Source organism: Telmatherina bonti (assembly GCF_933228915.1).
Source record: "Telmatherina bonti genome assembly, chromosome: 10".
NCBI classification, from domain to species: Eukaryota; Metazoa; Chordata; class Actinopteri; order Atheriniformes; family Telmatherinidae; genus Telmatherina; species Telmatherina bonti.
In genome coordinates this window covers 28,171,556-28,188,826 of record NC_136628.1, presented here as the reverse complement: position 1 = coordinate 28,188,826, position 17,271 = coordinate 28,171,556, and the positions used below count along the sequence as shown (strand labels likewise).

Here is a 17,271-nt window from a genome sequence, read left to right as displayed (position 1 = left end):
TGGATACATAGATATGCATAGCGATCAGTATTCCTGTGAGATCAATTTCTGAGAGTCATTGGGGTTTGATTGGTGTTAATTTGCCGACACTGCAGGAAGAAACCATCCACACTCAGCCACACTCCAGCCAGCCCTTACTAGCTTCATCCCCTTCACAAGCCAGAATGACTCCTAAGTCTTGTGTGTGTGTACACACTAAACTACCTGAGTTTAAAATCTTAGCGAGCACTAAACTTGTGTGTTCTGACAGATTTGTAGGGACAACAGTGTCAACCCCACCAGGCTTGGACGAGTTAATGCTTTGTGACAATAACTGCTTACAAATAGTGAAAAACAGCACAAATAGAAGATTATGTTACAGTGCAGGTGTTTAAACTATCATGCTGTTTGCAGCAGCAATGGGGCAGAAGACCTAAATACTGACTCAAGTACAAAACAGAGAAAACACTAAACTTTTATTGAACAAAATGTTAGTTGCAGGAAGTCCTTTTATATGATTCCAAAATGCAGAGCTGAGAGTGACATAACCAAAACGAAACAATATAGAGTAAAATATGTGAGGATATGGTGAGGATTGAAGGAAAACCTGTTCTATATATATTCTGAGGGGCGTAATACCTAAAGCAGGTGTAGGTGTGGTCTTTAGAAATGCAGACATGTGTGTGTCAGCTGGAAAAACAAAAGATGTACATTAAAAAGCAAAAGCAAAGAGCTATAAAATGTAAATCATCTTTTTTTATTTTAATTCATAGTCACAGTTGTAAGCATTAATACTTTCCAAGCATGTTGAGGTGAAAAGTGTGTTATGTGAAAGCAAGCAAAAAGGAAAATACAGTGTGAAAGTTTTCATGTCATGTATAATCAAATCTGTCTTCTGCTCCTGTGCAGGGTTGTGAAAATACTAGAATTTCAAAGTCAGTACCAATTCCAAGGAAACATTGTGTGTGATTGGGTCTGTGTGTGTATGTGTGGGTGTCGAGGATGGAGGGGGTTTATATTAACTTAGATTGCTCTTTATCAGCAGGTGTCTGCTTTGAACATTTTTTTTGCAGCAATATTACTAAAATTCATGATTTTTCAACAAGAGTACCTTGTAAATAGTTATAAATTATTCCTTCAGAAATATATTTTTACTTGTAGAACAATTTCAATAAGTGTTTCTCTTTGTCATTTACCAGAATAAAAAATAGATTTAAAAAAATAAATAAAAAAAAAGAAAAACTCAAGCCAGTCTTCACAAAACTCAACATAGAAGTGAAGGATTGTAAAAAGAAAGAATTTCATGCCTTTTCTTACATATTTTACATTCCATAAAAAGTGGACCACAGATTTAAAGTCTCTTACTGTCTCTCTGGTATTGTTTACATTGCAAAGTTAGAAAGAAAGTGTTCCTTTATAAGGAGAAATATATTTTTACTGTATAAACATGCACTAAAAACAAAGGTGCTAGCTGTAAAACCAGTAACCTTTATCAGGGTGAAAGACCAGTTACAGTGCTGATACATCCAACTAAGACTAAGCTTTTATATTTTGTGCAAAAAAGCCCAGGTAAATATGTCTAAACAAACAGGATTGTCAGGTTATTTGGAGATAAAGGAGACAAGAAAGAGAATATGTGGTGTGTGTTTTTAAATGAATAATTTGGTGTGTGAAGGTTTTAACTTAATATGCATTAAAAAAAAGTCAGCACTTTGTGTTGCTGGGTGCATGAAAATGCTTTTATAATAAAGTTTGATTTGATTTGATTTTCCATTTCTGAATGAATAACAGACTTGATTAACAGTGAAAGTCTAAGTGTAGACCAGGGGTCCTCTATCCTGCTCCTCAAGGGCCAGTTTCCTGCAGGTTTTCCACGTGTCCCCAGCTGCAACACCCCTGATTCAAATCATCTGTATTTAGCAGATGTATGCTGAGCTTGTCCGAGTCTGAGACAGGCATGTTCCAGCAGGGACACCGGTGTGAACAAATCACTAATAAAATACATGTAGTTTTGCAAAAGATCGTTTTAGCCACAAAGGACTTTAAGCATTTACATCAAACTTGCTTTCTAAAAAAAAACAACAATTATTGTATTACTTGCACTGCAATTGTTGTATAAATATTTTAGTCCAACTAAAGTCATGTGTAACGATGGCATTGTGACATCTGTGCAGTTGTTTCAGCTCTATGCACATGTAGGATGACCTCCTGCGGTAAAAGTTATAGGGAGAATCTGTGTTTCCACACAGTCTACAGTGTCAGATATACCACCGTCAATAATTCCTTTTGTCCTCTGTCTATCCTGGACATATAGTGGGCAATGTTCCAATTAAATGTCAGAACAAACTTTAACTCAACTGAGTAGGAAACCAGACAGACCGATGGGCTGTTTTCTCGTTTAAATAGATTACTTGAACGATTACGTAATCCTTTTTAGTGAATGTACTCCTGCTTAATCAATTGGTCACCAAGTGTTGCACATCTTAAAACGTGGAAAGAAGGTCTCCAGAACAAGTGAAGCACCTGATATTCCTTTGACTAGGCGTCACATGATAATTGTTTATCCTATTCAAGGGGGGCTACAACATCCCTCTTTTTCCTGTCACGCTTGCTCACATTAACTTTTAGTTTTAAGAAAATTATGTATGTATATTGTACTTTTAAATGTTTAATAAAACCCATTGACAAATTAGGATCTTCAGTTAAAGAATGTTTAAAATTGTTTACCAGAAAATAAATGAGTTATCCCAGCATCTGGGTGTAGATAAATTCATTTAGTCATGTCATGAATTAAATATTGGGAAGAAATGATACATCTGCAGTTAAATGCCTGCAAGTATCTTTCCAACTGCCTCAAATGACAAAAAACAGCAAAAACCTGATGTTAATATTATGACCCTCATTTTCAGCTTACCTGCCATTAACTGGTAAAAACAAAGGTTGTTACGTCAAGATAATCCTAACTGTAAGATATCTTCATTAAGGTAACAAACTGCAGGGAAGAGTTGTTTCCCATTTCAGCAGTCATCAGATCTTTGCCTACAGATATCACCCATCACATGTCAGGGACTGAATTCTAACTTATAACTTCGTCTCATGTATGATCAAATGAAAGCTACCTTAAGTTTAAGTTAAGTTTAATTTATTTACACATACATTAGGCTACAGGATGGAAATTAATAAATTAAATAATACAACTTTTTAGACATCCTAAGATTCAAGATGTCATTTTATAAATGTATAAAAGAATTTGTTTTAAGGTACATGTAATGATTTAATGCTTTATATTATCATAAATAATGAAGGAAAATGCACATGAAATGTTTTATGTGCATGTTAACGTTTGATGTAAAAGTAGATCACCTGCAAAGTGCTGCATCATGCTGTAGAGTAAATAATACAATGCTGATGCTGGGTTATGAGTTCAAATCATGAAAGACTAAAAGGCACAGAGGCAGGTAACGTAACGCAGCAGCAGCTATAGACTAATAAATCATGCTGCGCCGTATCGAGATGCATTTTTCAAGCGAATATACGTAAAATAAGAGAAGCTTGAGCCCAGCTTCTCCACCTTTTCCTGCAAATCCAGTATGTTCTACTGGATCTGCGCTTGCTGAGAAGCAGAATTGGATTTATTTCATGCACTCACCAAATATACTGCTAAATACATTTAGCTCCTTCAATTCAATCTGTGCGAGAGCTTCTGTCTGACTAAAACTGAACACTGTCCAGCTGCAGTGAAACAGGTGTCCTGTTACTCTGCCTGCATAAATCCTGACGCAGCAATGATAACTCTGAGTAAGTTTATCTGAAGGTTCTTCAGGAATTTACTGAATTTTCATTTCAGTATTTATCATAGACAAACAATTTTCTGGCTTAAAACTATACAACTAAAAGACAAAAGTAATATAATATCTGGAAATAATATTATAGTTAAGCCTTTATATATACTGAAATAAATGAATCCTTACTTATTGTTGATCTGTGTTAGAGATCCAAAGGTCCTTCCAATTATGTGCTTGATCTTGTGAGTAGTATGGAAATAAATTAAATAACTTCCATCCAACATGAGCTGTGGAAATAGATCCAATCAGGAACAAACACCTACACTGGAAGATAAAAGCTCACAATGATTAGGCAGATTATAAATGTGTTCACAATTACAATGATGGTGGTAAATAAGAGAGGAGGAGGAAGGTGGAGGGTCATGCAGAACGTGAGGAGGCGGAGGCTACATTGCTATTATGACCACTTTATTTTCAATTAAGCCTACTTGTGTTCACCCTGAGCTCATTTCGGACATTTTTGATGATGCAAGGACTTCTTGGACTGGAAATTGTGCGGTTAGCAAACGTCTGCAACTTTGCTCATTTAGGGGAAGATGCACTTTAAATGTTAAGAAGTAGAACAAACATCAGAAAAAGACTTTAAGACAAAAAATTATATATTTTTTAATGGATTCATTCAGCATCAGTTGCAGTTTGATCATAATTTCATTTTAGGCAACTAACTTTGTTGCTATGGTGTCACATGTTCTTTGTAATTCTCAAGCACAAACCATCAATCTGTGTTTAAGAAGAACGTAAGCTCTATTAGAGCAAGATGGGGAAAATATTCTCCATGACTGAACTGATTCATTTAGTCCATTAAGCTTTCAGAAACAATCAAATATTTGTTAAAAATTAAACCAAAAACATTCCTTAAGACTCAGTTTTGACTGAGTATGAATGTTTGTTTAGAGAACAAAGTCAGCCTGCTTGCAAGACCAGTATTCCAGTACAACCTGAGACTGGAAGAAGTCAGGATGATGAGAAAACTTGTCTCATTTAAAAAATATTTTATTTTCACGTCCATGTTTCCATTTGTGCATCTCAGGTCTGCAACACAAAGAAACTGAGACAGTGATTTTTTTTTTTACCACTTTTTCACCACCTTGTGAAGCTGCCAGTGAAACATTACAGAGATTATTATTTATTTATAAAAATCAGCAGCTGAGTCACGGGTCTGCAAACAGGTCACTCCCCAGTTCTTCCTCGATGGTTTTCTCAAGAGTGAAAAATGTGGTTTTGCATATTTTTGTTCAAGACTGCACGTTCTGAAAGCATATGTTGCTCTAAAATAAAAGTGTTTTGACAAAAGCACTGATACATCCAGACGCCATCACAAGGACTGGATGTTGGACTTGTGGATCTGGATGGATTAAAAGTGCACAGGCTTCTGGGCCCAGAGTGTTCCAGGGGCCCCCTTCCCCACCGCAACATTGTGAAAATTGTGAATGATTCACTGTAAAACGACATTTCTAACATCTCTCAGCCTGTGGTACCAATAGCAACTAGACACTGTTGTGTAACTATCTGGCTTTTATGTACATTTTGTTTCATGTCCAAACTGATGGTGTTTATCCTAGATGGGCCCCTGGGCCTGTGCCCATAATGCCCACTGGATAATCCGGCCCTGATCTGATTGATCTGACTATAGTACATGTTACGGCTGTGTGATGGTCTCTCCTAGAAGCCTCCAAGACCACCTATAGACAAGGCTGACACAAGGCTCATTTTCTTTGCACAGTAAAGTTAAAGTGGGAACTGTAAATGTAGCACCAGGTCAGACTAGTTTCCCTCTGTAATCTCTTACCCACATGGTGAAATAAAGGTTTTCTTTCAATTTTGCCTTTTACACCCTGAAATTGCTTCAAATTTCTTTGAATCCTACAACTGTAAGAGAAATGTTTCAGTCCAATTCAACCTTTCTTTGAGAAAAACTTCAAACATTTTGTAACATGTAGTTACATCTTCCCATTGTGGAGTTTTATTTAAAAAGACGTCACAAAACTGAAACTGTAGTCTCACATCTTGCTGAGATCAACCAGACTCAACTCAGCTGTGTTAATCAGAAATTAATCTGATGGGCCTTCAATGTGAAAATACATTAGCAGGTAACTGAGCAGAAAAAGAGTAACCTGTTTACCCTTACATGCTAAATAAACTGACGCCAAATTAAATGACATTTTCCATCACATCCTGTCATTAAACGCAGCAGATAAAGTAAAGACACGACGTGGAGCCTCCGAGGTATTACAGAGAATATATGAGAGTCCATAAAAGTGTTAAGACTTCTTATTGATTTGCAAAATAATCCACTTTACACTTTAATCAAATCCCTCCAGATCCTAGAAAGCTTTTAAACAGTGGGAGGAAGTCAACATACCCAGGGTCGGCGCAAAGTCAGGACGCCAGAGATGAGGGATGATGTTAAGCAGGAGATGGGAAGATTGTCAGATTAGGGAAGATACGTTTATTATCATTAACAATATTCCTTCTAAGCACAGAAATGACCACAGAGGGAATTCTTTCCATTTTACAATAAAACCAGCCACAACAATTAAAATGATTCTTACAGGTGAAAGATCTGCTCAAATAAAAGTTGTGTAAAAAAACAAATTACTCCCTCTTCTAGTGTCAACACGAGAAAAAAAGCTTCATCATTTATTTTCAAAAATGGAGTCAGAATGTAGAAGCAGCATGTGAAAAACCACAACCAAAGAAATTAAGAGTGCAAACCCGCAGCTAGTGAAATACATCTGACTGATCAGCCAGTGTGACCATTTCTAGAAAAGTGGCCGTTTTAGCAGTTTGATGGTCTGAAGCATTTAGGTGTGTTAACATCCAGCTGAGGAGGAAAGACATCAGCAATCATTCTCATCAACCTGGGAGGAGATTTAAAGCCTTGGAGTCCATTTTTCTGCACCAACAAAGACATCTGCCAATCTTCTGAGGAGTGGTTCGAACCAAAATCAGACTGCGCGGTGCTCAGTGAAACCGTGACAACCTCCAGAGCTACACGTCAGACTCCACAGGCCTCAGCGCGTCAACGCTGTTGATAGTACAAAGACTGAACAAGTACGGTAGGTAACATCGCAGCTATGACCTGACCTGTCGATAAACTTGTTTGTTCAAATGCTTCAGAATAAAATGTAAAGCTGATAGTTTGACTGAAATGAGTCCAAACACAGAAACAGTGAGTGTCTCGTGTTGTCGGTCATCTGAAGTTGGATTTTTATTACATCCTCATACAGACAGTAAAACCTTAGATGTGAAAGGTGGTGTATTTCTTTATGACTGTACATCTCCCTGGTTTCTTCAGGGAAACCTATTTATCAAAAAAAGAAACACAAAAAAATACTTAACACTACAGTTTTCTTTTATTGGTAACAGCAAGCTGGAAGAGCTTAACTTTACTGGCATGGAGTTGGAAACATTAAGACGTACTCTCTACATTTCTATCGGATGACTGTACATTTACACAAACCTGAAATAATCAACGTGAGGATGTGAAAACTTGATTTTCCACTTGTGCTGCTCAGTTTTGGTTTGTCTTTGATCAGGATCCTACTTTTAAAATGATTCCTTCATTCACACATTGTCACATCATCATAAAGCTATTTTCACAAAACCCAACAAGTGAGATGCATTTTAAAAATCATTCAATAGAAAAGGTTGGAATCATACTTATCATATGATCGCTTTTCATAGTTTTCCATCATGTTACAAAGCCTGGAAATAATCTGGATAATTGTTCAGTCTTTTTTTTTATAACAAAGGCTTCTACATATGTTCATCAGTGGCTCTTTAAAGCTTAAAAAAAACCTGCATAGTGAGCAGACACCAATTAAGCTAAGTAAGTTTTAAAAGCTAAAACATAAACTGTGCCCAACTGTGGACTGGAATAAGAAATAAATCGAGCCATTCTTTTATATTTTTTTTTCTAAATCAGGCTTTAAAACTTAACACCCTGACAAATATAGAGATCAGTGTGTGGAATGCATAAATTATAGCTGAAGAATTACTGCAAAGGGAACGGAGAAGCAGCGACTAAAGGTGTAACATGTGGCTTTGCTGGTGAACTTTTTCCTGTGGAAACTGCTTTTTAAAACTCTGGTAATCTGATGTTTTTATGGCATGTTGAGAATTCTGCGCGTGGAGAGATCAGAACAGTTTGATCATGCTCTCTCTGGACTTGCCGACTCCGACCCACTTCACTGAAATGAGAAACAACGGAGACGGAACGTGACTGACAGGGTTGGCAAAGCAAAGCCAAGGCCAGCTTGGCTCCGCTTTCTTCATTATCATAAAGGATCTTTTTACAAACCTGGCACTTGCAGGAAGTTCTCAATGAAGTGAATGTAATTTTGTGCCTGCGAGGGCAGCTCCTCGAAGCTCCGGGCTGTCTCTGTGCTGCAGCACCAGCCAGGCAGCGTCTCGTAATCCACTGACACTCGCGTCAAAACGTCCATGTTTGCTGAAACAGGAATTTAAATATATAAACAGCTTTCTTTACACTATTTATGTTTCCACCATTATGTACAAACAGGTCTAATCGAAAAATCCAAAATCGGGATTTTTTTGCTTCACAATTTTAAAATAGATTTTTTTTGTTACATTTTTTTTTTTTTTCCAAAATAAAGAAAAATTAATCTACTATAAAATTTATGTCATTTTTATTGTTTTTATTGATCTTTTAACTTGTCTTCTTGTGCATTATAGCAGCAGAATGATGGTCTGGCTACTGTGCTGTTTTTTTCCTAATAGAAATCAAGAAAAATGAAGAGCAAAACTAAGTTTTTTACTTTTTTTTTGTTTTTAATCTACAAAAATTGGCAAAATCAAGGAACTGTGAGAATCGCAATTTAAATCGAATCAGCACCCAAAAAAATCGGAATCGAATCGAATCGGGACAAAAGCATATCGTCACAGCCCTAGTCTTTATATCAACATGACTGTACAAAGGTAGGTCTATATATTTTTGTATGATGTCATAATGTACCTAAAGTGTACTATGACTTTTACTGAGGAGCTTATATTGTATCCCTCTTACCTTTTGAATGCACATGTACAACTTTTCAGTGTTTAGGCACTTACTGCATGTCACACTGTTCTCTAACAAGGTGACTGACTACTAAAAAACAAAAGAAGTGCTCAAATCCACCACTAATATTGTGTTTAAACAGTCCTCTTCATCATACTGTTCACATCATCAGACCAAGTCCACATCTAATGCATGACAAGTTAATGAGATATTGGTGTTTTATGTTGTGGTATACACACCACTGTTGTTAGTTTTGGCTTCTCTAAAGTGAGAGGAATAAATTGTCATTGCTTGATTATACTAAAATTCAAGGTACTTCTTACATTTTCTATAAATTGCACCTCAACTCAACTCAACTTTATTTATAAAGCCATTTAAAACAACCAGAGTTGAAACAAAGTGCTGTACACAATCGGTAAAAATAAAAACAGAATAAAACAGTTCAAATGCAAATAAATAACATAAAAACAAGAGGTCTTACAAGGAATATGGAATTAAAACAATAAAACAAACTAAATAGTAAGTAAAAACCAATAATATAGAGATATTCACCTGAAAGTTGAATATCTGTATCTTTTTATGAGTAGTTTATATTCATAAAATAATTTGTAGATTGCAATTATGTAATTTTCTCTGCAAACATCCTAAAAAAAAAAAAAAAAAAATTTGAGCAGAAACCCACCTGGGAAACTGGGAAGACGTTCCCCATCAACCTTATATGCAACCCCCACTTTAATTTCAGGCAGCGTGTCCAAAATATCCAGCTTCGTCAGAGCAATCCTGCAAAAACAATCAGTGCTCTATTAGAGCTCGCATGGCGATGCATTCGTGTTCCTATAATCTGCAAGTGAGGGTGACATTCTGCAATCGCTGGAGAGTTCCTTACGCAGAGAAGCCGTTGACCATGTGTGCATATCTGACCAAAATCAGATCCAGCCAACCACATCGCCTCCTTCGTCCCGTCGTCACACCAAACTCTCTCCCTCTGGACTGTAACAGCTCCCCGACATCCTGCACAACAAACAGTAAATGCATAACCTCAGCTGAGGGTGACTTTAACTCTTTTCACTGTGTTGGAAAAGTCAGTGTATATATGTATATGTATATATATATATATATATATATATATATATAATGTCTGTGCGAGTGTATATACATATATATGTAGGTGGGTATGTATGTGCATATACGTGTATGCATTGATCTCTTTCTTTTGTTTTTTATGTTCTCTTTTCTGTTCTCTTTCTGCCCCTTTTCTGTCCTTTCCGGTCAGGTCCAGCAGCATAAACTCTGTAATACAAACTATTATCCAAAACAAATAGAAAAATAAAATAAGAATCAAGAAATACAAGGGGATCATTACATCTATAAAAGTTCCCCTTGGCAAAATAAATTTGCACAGCAGAACACAGCATCCAGAACAGGGGTGTCCAAAGTCGATCCTCGAGGGCAGCTGTCCTGCAGGTTTCCCATGTATTCCTGTTCCAACACATCTAGCTTCCACTAAATGGATCAAACAGCCAATGACGTGCACAACTGATTAAGCTCTACAACTAATTAATTTGAATCAGGTGTGTCTGAGCAGGGATACATAGAAAACCTGCAGGATTCTGGCCCTCGAGGACCGGAGCTGGACACCTCTGATCCAGAACATCAGTGCTTGCTTAAATGCTGGACAAGACAAAACGAAAAAAAAAAACCGAAAAAAAAAAAAAAAGGAAAAGTCAGTGTAGAACACATTATCAGTAACACCCAGCACTATTTTCACACACACACAGACGCATTGGAAGTGCTGAAATGCAACAGTGTCTAACTAGCTGTGCGGTGATCTGTTAGAATCGATTCAAACAGATTTTAGATTCATAATCATGACACTTCATAGAGTTGGGCAATATGATGATATATATCAACAATAGAAAATGTCTGTTGTTTCATATGAAGCTCTATTGCTTACGCCACTGCTTTACTGCAGTGTTTTACATCAGGATGCGCTTTACGGTATGCATGGTGCAGTACATAAACAAACATGGGAAGCTGCACAGTGAACAGCCTTAACACCAGATGACATATCTGATTCCCAGCTGGGTTCATCTTAGAGTCCTGAACATTAATATGGAGCCATCTATGCTTTCTTTGGAAGTGGGAACCATGTAATGCAGGGGTGTCTAAAGCTGATCCGTGAAGGCTGCTGTCCTGCAGCCTATGAAGTTCTGCACGATGACTGATCATTTGAGTCAGGTGTGTTGGAGCAGGGATGCATGGAAAACCTGCAGGATTGTGGCCCTCAAGGACGAACCTGGACACTCCTGATGTAATGAGGGATGCACTTCAACCAAAACACCGAACAACTCCCCAGCCTGGAAACGTTTACCTCCAGTAATGACAAACATTTTCACTCACGTTATCCTGTTCTGTTGGGAAAGCACCAACCCCCACTCGGGTTGTATAGGCTTTCACGACACCGTAGACTCGGCCGACATAAGATGGAGGCACGCCGAGACCGGTGCACACACCTCCCACAGTGCAGTTGGAAGATGTCACGAAGGGATATGTCCCTGAACAGAGAAACATCCGTTAACCTCGGGGGTAAAAAGACTACTGGCTGTCTTCCTAATCGGCTGTACTAATGTCTTTTTACTCACCAAAGTCAATATCTAGGAGAGCAGCGTTGGCGCCCTCCACCAGGATTTTCTTACTGGGTCCGGTAAGAGCTTTGTGCATGAAGTACACACCGTCAGTCACCAGAGGACGCAGCCTTTCTGCGTATCCCTGAAAACATACAAACACACACACACACACACAGTCGTAACAATAAATCCACGGAGAAAAAGTGAGAAAAAAAAACAAAAACAGCACAAACGGTTAACGTTTAACCCGATAAATGTAACCGTAAAAGCACAGCTGGGCTGAATAAAACAGTGAAGAAAAAAAAATAAAATAAAATAAAAGCCTGTAAGGTGATTGGTCCTTACCTTAAGCTGCTCAAGTTCACTGTCGATGTCCACATTGAGGTTCGGATACATGGTCAGGAAATGCTCCGCCAACTTACGGAACCTGCAAAACACAACCAGGGCAGCATTTAAGAGCTCGTCAGCCTGTCCCCGTGCAGGTTTGTGCACAGCACCACACACACCAACTTCAGATCATAAAATACACAAGAGAGAGGAAAACTGAGTTACAGCTACTCTAGAGAGCAGCAGCAGTGTCCTGATGTGGCCTGCAGGCGGGTGCTGCCACCTGCTGGCTGATAAGCAGGATTACCTGTCATCCATAAAGTCCTTCCACAAATGTAGAAAAAATAGTTTATCTTGAAATGTATTGAGACTTGACGTTGTATATGTATAAGCAGATCAAAACTTAAACAGAGCCACTTAAAAAAAAGCCAATAAGAGAAGTCAACAAAGATATTGGCCTTGAAAACAGTGCACGCAGATCTAAGCATATACTGCTACAACAATACAACACACTGTCTGGACTAGAGCTGGGCGATATGACCAAAATCTCATATCCTGATATAGCTCATTTTATATCCCCATAATGATATACACAACCATACAAAACTGTTTGTGTAATTTTGTGTCAGTCATTGGTTATTGGTCAGACGTGTTCGGCAACAGCAGCAGTCATCTCCTTCCATCTGCTGGAACTTTGGCTGCATGACGTTTCACGGGTAAATGCCTGTTGCAGCGTTTGCATCTTGAGTTTATTATGAGCTTTCGCCTCCGCTTGACACTGCTTTTGCGGCTTTTGTTTGTTGACTCTATTCTTTATTCTGTATTCTTTATCCTGAGTCTTTCACAGGTGATAAAATGAGTTAGTTGTGTTGTGTTATATCAAAAACCACATCCATGCGACAGAAACGTCCCCTGTTTTATGAACAAGCTCATCTGTTTTGGTTGGCTGGTCATCTTTCAGTGAATTATCCTGCTCTGAAACACGTCTGCTACCGCCTTTCTCCATGTTTGTTTTTATATTACAGCGTGGATATCGTAAAGCGCATCTTGACGTAAAATACTGCAGTAAAGCAACTCATAGTGGCGTAAACGATAGAGCCTCATATGAAACGATGGACATTTATTATCGTCCAAACAATATATATCATCATATCGCCCAGCCCTTGTCTGGACACATATAAACTCGTTACCTGTGTGTGCACCATATTTGTATATATAAAAAAAAAAGACTCAGATCAGACTATGTTGTACAATATAATTTACACTCTGTGCAGTTATCTTAGCTCAAACCTTTATATCTTTTCTCATACTGTAGCTTCAGGCAGTACTATGCCAAACACAGACATGCAAGGGCATATGTGTAGTGTAATCACACAGCCTGGAATGAGTCAGTATCAAGCTAAATAACAAAACATTTGTCATTTTCAAGGACATACTGATGTACCATTGTTGTACAAGAACAGAGGCAGAATGGAGGAGATGATGCACCTTAAAGCTGCCCGTGTGTGTGTGTGTGTGTGTGTGCAGACTGTGTGTACTGTAGAGAACACTAACAAAGCAGATGCCACTGCACGGAAGAGCTGCTAATATTTCAGTATAACCATTACCTTGACTATATCTTATCAGGTTTTAGATTAGCAGAATAATGTAGTTGTGAGAGTTAATCTTGAATGCAACAAGCTTTCATGCATTTTGATGTGTGATGATTAAATTACATGGATTTACGCCTCAATTTAGATGGTTTGTGAGTTGAAAGCAGAAAGCGTATACATACTTAAAGCTAAACACAGCCACCTGCAGGTTAATCATCCTTAGAATGAACAAAAATAAGCAATAAAAAAATCTATTGCAGCTATTTTTTCAATAATCCATTAAATGGTAACAACTTCTCATTCTGTGTAAAATACTAAACACATTAATGCTTACTTGTCCTCGAAAACCTTGAAATCAGAGACGAGGTCACACACTCGCAGACCATTTCGAGCAGCTTTAGATGAGTAGGCGGGACCGATGCCCTTCTTAGTGGTTCCCAAGCTGGAGAACAGAAAACGCAATCAGCAATGTTGTTGGACATCGCTTCAGTAAACAAGTTCATGTGCGAGTTGTATTCAAAGCATTTTAATAGATGTACTTTTTCCCTTCTTGCTGCTGCCGCTGCTGCTCCTGGATTCCATCAGCGGCTTGATGGAAGTTGAACACTAGAGATGGAGCAGACGCGACTGTCAACAAAAACACACGGGACCCTCAAAAACTCAAAAAACCTCAAAAAAAACTACTCACCAATGTGGGCACGATCTGAAATCTTTAATCTCTCCTCCCATCCTTGTAATCCTGGAAGAAAAATAAAGCAAACAATTCAGTAAAAAGGGACTTTTATTCACTTCAAGGCCCCACAACTGAACTTTTACTTAAGGGACATTTCAACACTGTTCTTGGGATTTTAGCTGCTATTTGTTCTGTCCTCTTCTAAAAACATCCCACACTGCTTCAATGAGGCCAGAGTTTAAGTTCAGGGGAGGATTCATCACTATACCTGCTGGCATTGATTTTCAGATCAGTTCTTGTGTCTGTTTGCATATTTCAGCCTTTTTCCCCCCAGAATCCCTTCCTTAACGATGAATACTTGATAGCTATTGTTCAATGGAGACCATCTAAGATTGATCTTTAGTGAACACTTGATGAATCAACCGAAGTTACATCTTTCAAGTCCTTTGTCAGATCTTTGCTGGATTTTTCTCTTATTTCTTAAAATAAAATATTTCTGCAGTAAACTGATTTTGGGGCATTTCTTTTGTCCATTTCCTACATTTCCTGAGAAAACAGTGCACACTATGTCCAGATATGCTAAGCTTTCTACCAAGAGGGAATCATATTATTGCTACAGACACAGAATTTTATGCCAGTCAAACTGATTTCTTTAGCACTTTTTTGATGCAACTTGACAAATGGAGGCTAAATTTAGCTGCAATAAAACATTTCAAAACTAAATTCATTACAAGTGACACTTTACCTTTGCCTTTATGTAGGTTTTTCTCAGCCTCTTCAAACAGACCTGGTAGGTGGATCACCACTCCGTTACCTGTGATGCGACAGGATTCTTAACTATTACAAGACATCACATGATCACGATTGTACAAAATACTCAATACGTTAAAGAACTTGTTAATTATTTCCCTAAACCATTCATTTCTCACCTCCTTATCCCTGCTGCTACTGAACTGGGTGAAAACAGTCATAAAATAAAATGAATGTGACGTAAACTCAATGCCGCAGCTGTCATAACACAGATATATTCTCAAACAACAATGTACAATCACTGACTTTATTCTTCTGTTCTTTGTTGAGTTTTTCCAGAATTCTATTTATTGGGTCTATCTCACTTAAACTAGGTCAAGGTGGCGGTCACTGTGATGCTGGTGCACTAGACTGATAGCAAGGTGCTTTGATCTACTCTATTTCCGAAAAAGAGACACTTTCTTTATAACATGATTAATCAGTGATAAGGCCACCTATAAATCTTCTGATGTTTGTGCTAATAAATCCAACATTTTGCTCCATTATTTCAGGAGCTCTTATATCTCTCCACCATCTTTAGGTCTCAAAATAAACATACCAATGAAGGATATAGCCTTCTTGTTGAGCACCCCACTGGGCAGCAGGTGGAAATCATACTCCACTGAGTCCACAACCACTGTGTGACCTGCATTGTTGCCTCCCTGCAAAGATCACAAAACAATCAGCCTCCTTCAAGCCAGTTTCCTCATTGGACATTATAGAGGATCATGCTAGGGACTGCTGCTGTATTGGTTTGAACACAGGGTGAAATTGCACAACTCTTGTATAAACTGTGTTCCTAGTTGGAAACAACAAAATTGCATTTTAGATTAACGTCACTGAGCTGGACCGGGAGATATGAGGGGGACAGCTGGGAAATGACGGGAGGTCGATGGCTTACATAACGTTAAATTGAGTGGAAACACTTATCAGTTTGTGGAGGTCATTTGCTGCATTTAGTAAACATGTCATTACAACGTCAGTAAGGCTGTAAAACAACATAGACAGTAAATAAAAACCTCTGCTAGCGCGATTTTTTTTTTTTTTTTTTTTTTTGCACCACTACATCCGGGAGGTCATGGAAGGTTATTGACGTAATAGCAGCTCATGAATATTCAACAGCAGCCGAGCGGAACCGACTTTGACTTTAAGATAAATGGGGGAAAAAACTATTGATCGCTTAAATGCGTATTATATAAACTGTGAACACTTCGATTAAAAAACTATGCAGCCAATTCGACATTTTTTATGATTACCTGGCACCTGCATACAATATCTGCATCCATAGCGAGCAAGTCCACAACTTTTCCTTTGCCCTCGTCGCCCCACTGTGCTCCAAGCACCACGGTCACTTTGTTCTGCGGCTCCTTCGGGATGAGGAGAGACGGGTCTGGTCGCTCGCTCTCTCGCGCGCGTTTAATGGCCGGCTCCCCGTTCAGAGAAGCTGTTTCCCGTCCGTTCACGTTAGCCATGTTGCTGTCGGATGCCATGCTTCCCCTACGTCTGCAGACCGGAATATCTTTTTACCGCGTTCGCTGCGTAAAGGGAAGTCGGCTTCCGTTTTACCCAGAGACCGTATGTTTTACCGCTGCCAGCAGTTGGCAGTGTTTCCCCTCGTATTTTTCCCTTCTTCCTGTTGATATATACTCAAATGAAAGCCGTCTTTAGTTTATGTAGTTCATTTTAACTGCATGATTGACTGTATCGTATTAAATTATTTTAAAGTATTAGACTACCTATTTTTGTTTATTTAAAACCTAAGTTAAGCCGATTCTCACAAAGTGCACATGCGCAATATGATTCAGTCCGTTCAGTCACCCCTACTTCCGGCCTCGGTTCAAATCTCGCGAGATCGCAAAGTTTTTACTTTGAATTTTTTTTTTTTTCCTGCTTAAAATATTCCCAGCCACATTACCATCTATTGATCAGTTTCTTGTTTTTTCCCGTTTGACTAAAACTTTTTTTCTGTTCTGAATAGTGGAATTTTCTATGCTTGTATTAAGCAAACACATTAAACACTAAGCTCATGCTTTGGTGAGTCAATCTGGAAAAAAAAACTGAATCACTGAAACTCGGTTTAAAAATAAATAAATTAAGCATCACACATGACTATTCTCTGTAGTATCCATACAGTAACTAAATAAGTAAGAACATTTTTGGATTCACATAGCTCTTTTCAAGATAAAAACTTCAAAGTGCTTTACAAGATTATGGGAAAGAAGAAAATTGAAAAGATGGGACTCAACTGCTGTCCTTGTTTAATTTTTACTTTCTTTTTCTTCTTTATTAATATTAAGAGATCATGTCCGCAGATCTCAAGCTAAGAGGAAGGGGGTTTCAGAGTGGGAGTGAGGCTGTTACCTTTAGTTTTTAACTATGATGGCTGCACAACCAGCAGATTGTGATCATTCGGCCTCAG

At 38.2% G+C, this 17,271-nt stretch overlaps 1 protein-coding gene across 1 annotated transcript; it reads right to left on the bottom strand.

Annotated features, from left to right (window-relative positions):
• Positions 1-6,353: 6,353 nt before the first annotated feature.
• adssl (adenylosuccinate synthase, like) lies at positions 6,354-16,416 on the bottom strand. Its single transcript, XM_079248108.1, has 13 exons — positions 16,109-16,416; positions 15,412-15,514; positions 14,809-14,877; positions 14,079-14,129; positions 13,930-13,996; positions 13,725-13,832; positions 11,817-11,898; positions 11,487-11,613; positions 11,245-11,399; positions 9,731-9,855; positions 9,527-9,624; positions 8,128-8,277; positions 6,354-8,017 (listed from the first exon to the last, which is right to left on the bottom strand). The coding sequence occupies exons 1-13, from the start codon at positions 16,340-16,342 to the stop codon at positions 7,965-7,967; spliced, it is 1,422 nt and encodes a 473-aa protein (XP_079104234.1). The 5' UTR covers positions 16,343-16,416; the 3' UTR covers positions 6,354-7,964.
• Positions 16,417-17,271: the final 855 nt, after the last annotated feature.

What these genes read in the sequence shown, in the direction of transcription:
- adssl (XM_079248108.1), bottom strand. Translation starts at nt 16,342, where the DNA reads ATGGCATCCGACAGCAACATGGCTAACGTGAACGGACGGGAAACAGCT. An exon ending in ATATTGTATGCAGGTGCCAG is followed by an intron (nt 15,515 to 16,108) that starts GTAATCATAAAA and finishes TGATCTTTGCAG; the next exon opens with GGAGGCAACAATGCAGGTCA. An exon ending in TTCAGATCGTGCCCACATTG is followed by an intron (nt 13,997 to 14,078) that starts GTGAGTAGTTTT and finishes CTCCATCTCTAG; the next exon opens with TGTTCAACTTCCATCAAGCC.